Raw genomic sequence first — 12,500 nt, 5'->3', positions numbered from 1 at the left:
AGGACTCACCATAACGAACAGGACTCACCATAATGAACAGGACTCACCATAATGAACAGGACTCACCATAATGAACAGGACTCACCATAATGAACAGGACTCACCATCAGGACTCACCATAATGAACAGAACTCACCATAATGAACAGGCCTCACCATAACGAACAGGACTCACCATAACGAACAGGACTCACCATAATGAACAGGACTCACCATAATGAACAGGACTCACCATAACGAACAAGACTCACCATAATGAACAGGACTCACCATCAGGACTCACCATAACGAACAGGACTCACCATAATGAACAGGACTCACCATAATGAACAGGCCTCACCATAACGAACAGGACTCACCATAATGAACAGGACTCACCATAACGAACAGGACTCACCATAATGAACAGGACTCACCATAACGAACAGGACTCACCATAACGAACAGGACTCACCATAATGAACGGGACTCACCATAACGAACAGGACTCACCATAATGAACAGGACTCACCATAACGAACAGGACTCACCATAATGAACAGGACTCACCATAATGAACAGGCCTCACCATAACGAACAGGACTCACCATAACGAACAGGACTCACCATAACGAACAGGACTCACCATCAGGACTCACCATAATGAACAGGACTCACCATAACGAACAGGACTCACCATCAGGACTCACCATAATGAACAGGACTCACCGTAACGAACAGGACTCACCATAACGAACAGGACTCACCATAACGAACAGGACTCACCATAATGAACAGGACTCACCATAACGAACAGGACTCACCATAACGAACAGGACTCACCATAATGAACAGGACTCACCATAATGAACAGGACTCACCGTAATGAACAGGACTCACCGTAACGAACAGGACTCACCATAACGAACAGGACTCACCATCAGGACTCACCATAACGAACAGGACTCACCATAATGAACAGGACTCACCATAACGAACAGGACTCACCATAATGAACAGGACTCACCATAACAAACAGGACTCACCATAATGAACAGGACTCACCATCAGGACTCACCATAATGAACAGGACTCACCATAACGAACAGGACTCACCATAATGAACAAGACTCACCATAATGAACAGGACTCACCATAACGAACAGGACTCACCATAATGAACAGGACTCACCATCAGGACTCACCATAATGAACAGGACTCACCATAACGAACAGGACTCACCATAATGAACAGGACTCACCATCAGGACTCACCATAATGAACAGGACTCACCATAACGAACAGGACTCACCATAATGAACAAGACTCACCATAACGAACAGGACTCACCATAACGAACAGGACTCACCATAATGAACAAGACTCACCATAATGAACAGGACTCACCATAATGAACAGAACTCAGGACTCACCATAATGAACAGGACTCAGGACTCACCATAACGAACAGGACTCACCATAATGAACAGGACTCACCGTAACGAACAGGACTCACCATAATGAACAAGACTCACCATAACGAACAGGACTCACCATCAGGACTCACCATAATGAACAGGACTCACCATAATGAACAGGACTCAGGACTCACCATAATGAACAGGACTCACCATAATGAACAGGACTCACCATAATGAACAGGACTCACCGTTACGAACTGGACTCACCATAATGAACAAGACTCACCATAACGAACAGGACTCACCATAACGAACAGGACTCACCATAACGAACAGGACTCCCCATAATTAACAGGACTCACCGTAACGAACAGGACTCACCATAATGAACAGGACTCACCATAACGAGCAGGACTCACCATAATGAACAGGACTCACCGTACGAACAGGACTCACCATAATGAACAGGACTCACCATAATGAACAAGACTCACCATAACGAACAGGACTCACCATAATGAACAGGACTCACCATAATGAACAGGACTCACCATAACGAACAGGACTCACCATAATGAACAGGACTCACCGTAATGAACAGGACTCACCATCAGGACTCACCATAATAAACAGGACTCACCATAATGAACAGGACTCACCATAATGAACAGGACTCACCATAATGAACAGGACTCACCATAATGAACAGGACTCACCATAATGAACAGGACTCAGGACTCACCATAATGAACAGGACTCACCATAATGAACAGGACTCAGGACTCAACATAATGAACAGGACTCAGGACTCACCATAATTAACAGGACTCACCATAACGAACAGGACTCACCATAACGAACAGGACACACCATAATGAACAGGACTCACCATAATGAACAGGACTCACCATAACGAACAGGACTCAGGACTCACCATAATGAACAGGACTCAGGACTCACCATAATGAACAGGACTCACCATAACGAACAGGACTCACCATAATGAACAGGACTCACCATAATGAACAGGACTCAGGACTCACCATAATAAACAGGACTCACCAAAATGAACAGGACTCACCATAATGAACAGGACTCACCATAATGAACAAGACTCACCATAATGAACAGGACTCAGGACTCACCATAATGAACAGGACTCACCATAATGAACAGGACTCAGTACTCACCATAATGAACAGGACTCACCATAATGAACAGGACTCACCATAACGAACAGGACTCACCATAATGAACAAGACTCACCATAACGAACAGGACTCACCATAACGAACAGGACTCACCTTAATGAACAGGTCTCACCGTAGCGAACAGGACTCACCATAATGAACAGGACTCACCACAATGAACAGGACTCACCATAACTAACAGGACTCACCATAACGAACAGGACTCACCATAATGAACAGGACTCACCGTAACGAACAGGACTCACCATAATGAACAGGACTCACCATCAGGACTCACCATAATGAACAGGACTCACCATAATGAACAGGACTCAGGACTCACCATAATGAACAGGACTCACCATAATGAACAGGACTCACCATAATGAACAGGACTCACCATAACGAACAGGACTCACCATAATGAACAGGACTCACCATAACGAACAGGACTCACCATAATGAACAGGACTCACCATAACGAACAGGACTCACCATAATGAACAGGACTCACCATAACGAACAGGACTCAGGACTCACCATAATGAACAGGACTCAGGACTCACCATAATGAACAGGACTCACCATAACGAACAGGACTCACCATAATGAACAGGACTCACCATAACGAACAGGACTCACCATAACGAACAGGACTCACCATAATGAACAGGACTCACCATAATGAACAGGACTCAGGACTCACCATAATGAACAGGACTCACCATAATGAACAGGACTCAGGACTCACCATAATGAACAGGACTCACCATAATGAACAGGACTCACCATAACGAACAGGACTCACCATAACGAACACCTCCAGAGCTTCCTGTCGGAGGTCCTCGTCCATACACGTCAGGGTCGTCTCCAAGGGAACCGTTAGCATCCCAAACATAGGCTCCTAAAAGGGTCAGGGGTCAGGGGTCAGGGGTCAGACCCTGGAGATTAGACATGTGTAGGTCGAGGTTGGTGTCAAATCTCAACCGTCTTCAAGTTTTGGAATCTAATTAGAATTATAGACTGTGTTTGGACTTTCTGAAATGAAATTTAATTTTTAAATTGTAAAACATTTAATCTTTGGAATTGAATTAGAATTGAATATTTTTACATTTCCCAGTTAATGGAATGAATGGACAAAGTTATATATATCCAATATAGCTAGGCTGTCTGTATTTCTATATATCCAATATAGCTAGGCTGTCTGTATTTCCAATATAGATAGGCTGTCTGTATTTCCAATATAGCTAGGCTGTCTGTATTTCCAATATAGCTAGGCTGTCTGTATTTCCAATGTAGCTAGGCTGTCTGTATTTCCAATATAGCTAGGCTGTCTGTATTTCCAATATAGCTAGGCTGTCTGTATTTCCAATGTAGCTAGGCTGTCTGTATTTCCAATGTAGCTAGGCTGTCTGTATTTCCAATGTAGCTAGGCTGTCTGTATTTCCAATATAGCTAGGCTGTCTGTATTTCCAATATAGCTAGGCTGTCTGTATTTCCAATGTAGCTAGGCTGTCTGTATTTCCAATATAGCTAGGCTGTCTGTATTTCCAATATAGCTAGGCTGTCTGTATTTCCAATATAGCTAGGCTGTCTGTATTTCCAATATAGCTAGGCTGTCTGTATTTCCAATATAGCTAGGCTGTCTGTATTTCCAATGTAGCTAGGCTGTCTGTATTTCCAATGTAGCTAGGCTGTCTGTATTTCCAATGTAGCTAGGCTGTCTGTATTTCCAATGTAGCTAGGCTGTCTGTATTTCCAATGTAGCTAGGCTGTCTGTATTTCCAATATAGCTAGGCTGTCTGTATTTCCAATGTAGCTAGGCTGTCTGTATTTCCAATATAGCTAGGCTGTCTGTATTTCCAATGTAGCTAGGCTGTCTGTATTTCCAATATAGCTAGGCTGTCTGTATTTCCAATATAGCTAGGCTGTCTGTATTTCCAATATAGCTAGGCTGTCTGTATTTCCAATGTAGCTAGGCTGTCTGTATTTCCAATGTAGCTAGGCTGTCTGTATTTCCAATATAGCTAGGCTGTCTGTATTTCCAATGTAGCTAGGCTGTCTGTATTTCCAATATAGCTAGGCTGTCTGTATTTCCAATATAGCTAGGCTGTCTGTATTTCCAATATAGCTAGGCTGTCTGTATTTCCAATGTAGCTAGGCTGTCTGTATTTCCAATATAGATAGGCTGTCTGTATTTCCAATATAGCTAGGCTGTCGGTATTTCTATATTTCCAATATAGCTAGGCTGTCTGTATTTCTATATCTCCAATATAGCTAGGCTGTCTGTATTTCCAATATAGCTAGGCTGTCTGTATTTCCAATATAGCTAGGCTGTCTGTATTTCCAATATAGCTAGGCTGTCTGTATTTCCAATATAGCTAGGCTGTCTGTATTTCCAATGTAGCTAGGCTGTCTGTATTTCCAATATAGCTAGGCTGTCTGTATTTCCAATATAGCTAGGCTGTCTGTATTTCCAATGTAGCTAGGCGGTCTGTATTTCTATATCTCCAATATAGCTAGGCTGTCTGTATTTCCAATATAGCTAGGCTGTCTGTATTTCTATATCTCCAATATAGCTAGGCTGTCTGTATTTCCAATATAGCTAGGCTGTCTGTATTTCTATATCTCCAATATAGCTAGGCTGTCTGTATTTCTATATCTCCAATATAGCTAGGCTGTCTGTATTTCCAATATAGCTAGGCTGTATGTATTTCTATATTTCCAATGTAGCTAGGCTGTCTGTATTTCCAATATAGCTAGGCTGTCTGTATTTCCAATATAGCTAGGCTGTCTGTATTTCCAATATAGCTAGGCTGTCTGTATTTCCAATGTAGCTAGGCTGTCTGTATTTCCAATATAGCTAGGCTGTCTGTATTTCCAATGTAGCTAGGCTGTCTGTATTTCCAATGTAGCTAGGCTGTCTGTATTTCCAATGTAGCTAGGCTGTCTGTATTTCCAATATAGCTAGGCTGTCTGTATTTCCAATGTAGCTAGGCTGTCTGTATTTCTATATGTCCAATATAGCTAGGCTGTCTGTATTTCCAATATAGCTAGGCTGTCTGTATTTCTATATCTCCAATATAGCTAGGCTGTCTGTATTTCCAATATAGCTAGGCTGTCTGTATTTCTATATCTCCAATATAGCTAGGCTGTCTGTATTTCTATATCTCCAATATAGCTAGGCTGTCTGTATTTCCAATATAGCTAGGCTGTATGTATTTCTATATTTCCAATGTAGCTAGGCTGTCTGTATTTCCAATATAGCTAGGCTGTCTGTATTTCTATATTTCCAATATAGCTAGGCTGTCTGTATTTCCAATGTAGCTAGGCTGTCTGTATTTCCAATGTAGCTAGGCTGTCTGTATTTCCAATATAGCTAGGCTGTCTGTATTTCCAATATAGCCAGGCTGTCTGTATTTCTATATCTCCAATATAGCTAGGCTGTCTGTATTTCCAATATAGCTAGGCTGTCTGTATTTCCAATGTAGCTAGGCTGTCTGTATTTCCAATATAGCTAGGCTGTCTGTATTTCCAATGTAGCTAGGCTGTCTGTATTTCCAATATAGATAGGCTGTCTGTATTTCCAATATAGCTAGGCTGTCTGTATTTCCAATATAGCTAGGCTGTCTGTATTTCCAATATAGCTAGGCTGTCTGTATTTCCAATGTAGCTAGGCTGTCTGTATTTCTATATTTCCAATATAGCTAGGCTGTCTGTATTTCTATATCTCCAATATAGCTAGGCTGTCTGTATTTCCAATATAGCTAGGCTGTCTGTATTTCTATATTTCCAATGTAGCTAGGCTGTCTGTATTTCCAATATAGCTAGGCTGTCTGTATTTCCAATATAGCTAGGCTGTCTGTATTTCTATATATCCAATATAGCTAGGCTGTCTGTATTTCTATAGTCTGTATTTCTATATTTCCAATATAGCTAGGCTGTCTGTATTTCCAATATAGCTAGGCTGTCTGTATTTCTATATTTCCAATATAGCTAGGCTGTCTGTATTTCCAATATAGCTAGGCTGTCTGTATTTCTATATCTCCAATATAGCTAGGCTGTCTGTATTTCCAATATAGCTAGGATGTCTGTATTTCTATATTTCCAATATAGCTATGCTGTCTGGATTTCCAATATAGCTAGGCTGTCTGTATCTCTATATTTCCAATATAGCTAGGCTGTCTGTATTTCTATATATCCAATATAGCTAGGCTGTCTGTATTTCTATATCTCCAATATAGCTAGGCTGTCTGTATTTCTATATATCCAATATAGCTAGGCTGTCTGTATTTCTATATATCCAATATAGCTAGGCTGTCTGTATCTCTATATTTCCAATATAGCTAGGCTGTCTGTATTTCCAATATAGCTATGCTGTCTGTATTTCCAATATAGCTAGGCTGTCTGTATTTCTATATATCCAATATAGCTAGGCTGTCTGTATTTCTATATATCCAATATAGCTAGGCTGTCTGTATTTCCAATATAGCTAGGCTGTCTGTATTTCTATATATCCAATATAGCTAGGCTGTCTGTATTTCCAATATAGCTAGGCTGTCTGTATTTCTATATATCCAATATAGCTAGGCTGTCTGTATTTCCAATATAGCTAGGCTGTATGTATTTCCAATATAGCTAGGCTGTCTGTATTTCTATATATCCAATATAGCTAGGCTGTCTGTATTTCCAATATAGCTAGGCTGTCTGTATTTCTATATATCCAATATAGCTAGGCTGTATGTATTTCCAATATAGCTAGGCTGTCTGTATTTCTATATTTCCAATATAGCTAGGCTGTCTGTATTTCTATATATCCAATATAGCTAGGCTGTCTGTATTTCTATATTTCCAATATAGCTAGGCTGTCTGTATTTCTATATTTCCAATATAGCTAGGCTGTCTGTATTTCTATATATCCAATATAGCTAGGCTGTCTGTATTTCTATATCTCCAATATAGCTAGGCTGTCTGTATTTCTATATCTCCAATATAGCTAGGCTGTCTGTATTTCCAATATAGCTAGGCTGTATGTATTTCTATATTTCCAATGTAGCTACGCTGTCTGTATTTCCAATATAGCTAGGCTGTCTGTATTTCTATATTTCCAATATAGCTAGGCTGTCTGTATTTCCAATGTAGCTAGGCTGTCTGTATTTCCAATGTAGCTAGGCTGTCTGTATTTCCAATATAGCTAGGCTGTCTGTATTTCCAATATAGCTAGGCTGTCTGTATTTCTATATCTCCAATATAGCTAGGCTGTCTGTATTTCCAATGTAGCTAGGCTGTCTGTATTTCCAATATAGCTAGGCTGTCTGTATTTCCAATATAGCTAGGCTGTCTGTATTTCTATATATCCAATATAGCTAGGCTGTCTGTATTTCTATATATCCAATATAGCTAGGCTGTCTGTATTTCCAATATAGCTAGGCTGTCTGTATTTCTATATTTCCAATATAGCTAGGCTGTCTGTATTTCTATATATCCAATATAGCTAGGCTGTCTGTATTTCTATATTTCCAATATAGCTAGGCTGTCTGTATTTCTATATTTCCAATATAGCTAGGCTGTCTGTATTTCTATATATCCAATATAGCTAGGCTGTCTGTATTTCTATATCTCCAATATAGCTAGGCTGTCTGTATTTCTATATTTCCAATATAGCTAGGCTGTCTATATCTCCAATATAGCTAGGCTGTCTGTATTTCTATATCTCCAATATAGCTAGGCTGTCTGTATTTCCAATATAGCTAGGCTGTCTGTATTTCTATATTTCCAATATAGCTAGGTTGTCTGTATTTCTATATTTCCAATATAGCTAGGCTGTCTGTATTTCTATATTTCCAATATAGCTAGGCTGTCTGTATTTCTATATCTCCAATATAGCTAGGCTGTCTGTATTTCTATATATCCAATATAGCTAGGCTGTCTGTATTTCTATATATCCAATATAGCTAGGCTGTCTGTATTTCCAATATAGCTAGGCTGTCTGTATTTCTATATATCCAATATAGCTAGGCTGTCTGTATTTCTATATATCCAATATAGCTAGGCTGTCTGTATTTCTATATTTCCAATATAGCTAGGCTGTCTGTATTTCTATATCTCCAATATAGCTAGGCTGTCTGTATTTCTATATCTCCAATATAGCTAGGCTGTCGGTATTTCTATATCTCCAATATAGCTAGGCTGTCTGTATTTCCAATATAGCTAGGCTGTCTGTATTTCTATATATCCAATATAGCTAGGCTGTCTGTATTTCTATATTTCCAATATAGCTAGGCTGTCTGTATTTCTATATATCCAATATAGCTAGGCTGTCTGTATTTCTATATCTCCAATATAGCTAGGCTGTCGGTATTTCTATATTTCCAATATAGCTAGGCTGTCTGTATTTCTATATATCCAATATAGCTAGGCTGTCTGTATTTCCAATATAGCCTGGCTGTCTGTATTTCTATATTTCCAATATAGCTAGGCTGTCTGTATTTCTATATATCCAATATAGCTAGGCTGTCGGTATTTCTATATTTCTAATATAGCTAGGCTGTCTGTATTTCCAATATATCTAGGCTGTCTGTATTTCTATATATCCAATATAGCTAGGCTGTCTGTATTTCTATATTTCCAATATAGCTAGGCTGTCTGTATTTCTATATATCCAATATAGCTAGGCTGTCTGTATTTCTATATATCCAATATAGCTAGGCTGTCTGTATTTCTATATATCCAATATAGCTAGGCTGTCTGTATTTCTATATTTCCAATATAGCTAGGCTGTCTGTATTTCTATATATCCAATATAGCTAGGCTGTCTGTATTTCTATATATCCAATATAGCTAGGCTGTCTGTATTTCCAATATAGCTAGGCTGTCTGTATTTCTATATCTCCAATATAGCTAGGCTGTCTGTATTTCTATATCTCCAATATAGCTAGGCTGTCTGTATTTCTATATCTCCAATATAGCTAGGCTGTCTGTATTTCCAATATAGCTAGGCTTTCTGTATTTCTATATTTCCAATATAGCTAGGCTGTCTGTATTTCTATATTTCCAATATAGCTAGGCTGTCTGTATTTCTATATTTCCAATATAGCTAGGCTGTCTGTATTTCTATATCTCCAATATAGCTAGGCTGTCTGTATTTCTATATATCCAATATAGCTAGGCTGTCTGTATTTCTATATTTCCAATATAGCTAGGCTGTCTGTATTTCTATATATCCAATATAGCTAGGCTGTCTGTATTTCTATATTTCCAATATAGCTAGGCTGTCTGTATTTCCAATATAGCTAGGCTGTCTGTATTTCTATATCTCCAATATAGCTAGGCTGTCTGTATTTCTATATCTCCAATATAGCTAGGCTGTCTGTATTGGCCTGGAATTTGTGTAAATGTCGGGGATAATATTGAAATGGGACTTGAGAGGAATTGAATTGCCTCTGAATTGAAAGACAGACCTGGAATTTGAATTGAATGAAATAGAATGTACAGAGATAGAAATTTTAATTGAATTGATTTGAATGAGGGGTGAGTACAGACAGAAGGTATTGAATTGAATTGTATGGGATTGAATGAGGGGTGAGTAGAGACAGAGTATTGAATTGAATTGTATGGGATTGAATGAGGGGTGAGTAGAGACAGAAGGTATTGAATTGAATTGTATGGGATTGAATGAGGGGTGTGAACAGACAGAGAGTATGGGATTGAATTGTATGGGATTGAATGAGGGGTGAGTAGAAAAAGAAGGTATTGAATTGAATTGTATGGGATTGAATGAGGGGTGAGTATAAACAGAAGGTATTGAATTGTATGGGATTGAATGAGGGGTGAGTAGAGACAGAAGGTATTGAATTGTATGGGATTGAATGAGGGGTGAGTACAGACACAAGGTATTGAATTGTATGGGATTGAATGAGGGGTGAGTACAGACACAAGGTATTGAATTGTATGGGATTGAATGAGGGGTGAGTAGAGACAGAAGGTATTGAATTGAATTGTATGGGATTGAATGAGGGTGTGAACAGACAGATAGTATTGAATTGAATTGTATGGGATTGAATGAGGGGTGAGTAGAGACAGAGTATTGAATTGAATTGTATGGGATTGAATGAGGGGTGTGAACAGACAGAGAGTATTGAATTGAATTGTATGGGATTGAATGAGGGGTGAGTAGAGACAGAGTATTGAATTGAATTGTATGGGATTGAATGAGGGGTGAGTTACCCTGAAGTGCAGCTGTACGTAGCGGCTGAAGGGGTTGTTGTTGATGTCCAGCGGCAGAGTCAGCTGGTTCTCCTCAGGGATGTGTGGTGCCTGGACCAGAGCTAGACTCTCAGCATGGAGCTGTCTGCCACCTACACACACAGAGAGACGTGAGGAGATGGACCAGAGCTAGACTCTCAGCATGGAGCTGTCTGCCACCTACACACACAGAGAGACGTGAGGAGATGGACCAGAGCTAGACTCTCAGCATGGAGCTGTCTGCCACCTACACACACAGAGAGACGTGAGGAGATGGACCAGAGCTAGACTCTCAGCATGGAGCTGTCTGCCACCTAGACACACAGAGAGACGTGAGGAGATGGACCAGAGCTAGACTCTCAGCATGGAGCTGTCTGCCACCTACACACACAGAGAGACGTGAGGAGATGGACCAGAGCTAGACTCTCAGCATGGAGCTGTCTGCCACCTAGACACACAGAGAGACGTGAGGAGATGGACTAGAGCTAGACTCTCAGCATGGACCAGAGCTAGAGGGAGAGATGTGGGGAGATGGACCAGAGCTAAACAGGGAGATGTGATGAGATGGACCAGAGCTAGACAGAGAGATGTGAGGAGATGGACCAGAGAGATGTGAGGGGATGGACCAGAGCTAGACAGAGAGATGTGAGGAGACGGACCAGAGAGAGTCAGAGAGATGTGAGGAGATGGACCAGAGCTAGACAGAGAGATGTGAGGAGATGGACCAGAGAGATGTGAGGAGATGGACCAGAGAGATGTGAGGAGATGGACCAGAGAGAGTCAGAGAGATGTGAGGAGATGGACCAGAGCTAGACAGAGAGATGTGAGGAGATGGACCAGAGAGATGTGAGGAGATGGACCAGAGAGATGTGAGGAGACGGACCAGAGAGATGTGAGGAGATGGACCAGAGAGATGTGAGGAGACGGACCAGAGAGAGTCAGAGAGATGTGAGGAGATGGACCAGAGAGATGTGAGGAGATGGACCAGAGAGATGTGAGGAGACGGACCAGAGAGATGTGAGGAGATGGACCAGAGAGATGTGAGGAGATGGACCAGAGAGAGATAGAGAGATGTGAGGAGATGGACCAGAGAGAGTCAGAGAGATGTGAGGAGATGGACCAGAGAGATGTGAGGAGACGGACCAGAGAGAGTCAGAGAGATGTGAGGAGATGGACCAGAGCTAGACAGAGAGATGTGAGGAGATGGACCAGAGAGACGTGAGGAGACGGACCAGAGAGACGTGAGGAGACGGACCAGAGAGAGTCAGAGAGATGTGAGGAGATGGACCAGAGAGATGTGAGGAGACGGACCAGAGAGATGTGAGGAGACGGACCAGAGAGAGTCAGAGAGACGTGAGGAGACGGACCAGAGAGAGTCAGAGAGATGTGAGGAGACGGACCAGAGAGACGTGAGGAGACGGACCAGAGAGACGTGAGGAGATGGACCAGAGAGATGTGAGGAGACGGACCAGAGAGACGTGAGGAGATGGACCAGAGAGATGTGAGGAGACGGACCAGAGAGAGTCAGAGAGATGTGGGGAGACGGACCAGAGAGATGTGAGGAGATGGACCAGAGAGATGTGAGGAGATGGACCAGAGAGATGTGAGGAGACGGACCAGAGAGATGTGAGGAGACGGACCAGAGAGACGTGAGGAGACGGACCAG

General features: G+C 41.3%; 1 protein-coding gene across 1 annotated transcript in view; it reads right to left on the bottom strand.

The window, feature by feature from the left end:
* LOC123735229 (unconventional myosin-XV-like) overlaps positions 1-12,500 on the bottom strand; it is a gene marked incomplete at its 3' end in the record, with an annotated part of 44,130 nt that overhangs the window by 12,239 nt on the left and 19,391 nt on the right. Inside the window, exons 9-10 of the mRNA XM_045712985.1 lie at positions 10,817-10,947; positions 3,399-3,494 (exon numbers count right to left, since the gene is read on the bottom strand). Coding sequence (XP_045568941.1) covers positions 3,399-3,494; positions 10,817-10,947 — 227 coding nt within the window. The remainder of the gene's footprint in view (positions 1-3,398; positions 3,495-10,816; positions 10,948-12,500) is intronic.

The sequence above is a fragment of the Salmo salar genome, unplaced genomic scaffold (genome assembly GCF_905237065.1).
Source record: "Salmo salar unplaced genomic scaffold, Ssal_v3.1, whole genome shotgun sequence".
NCBI lineage: Eukaryota > Metazoa > Chordata > Actinopteri > Salmoniformes > Salmonidae > Salmo > Salmo salar.
This window is presented reverse-complemented; position numbering and strand designations above follow the sequence as displayed.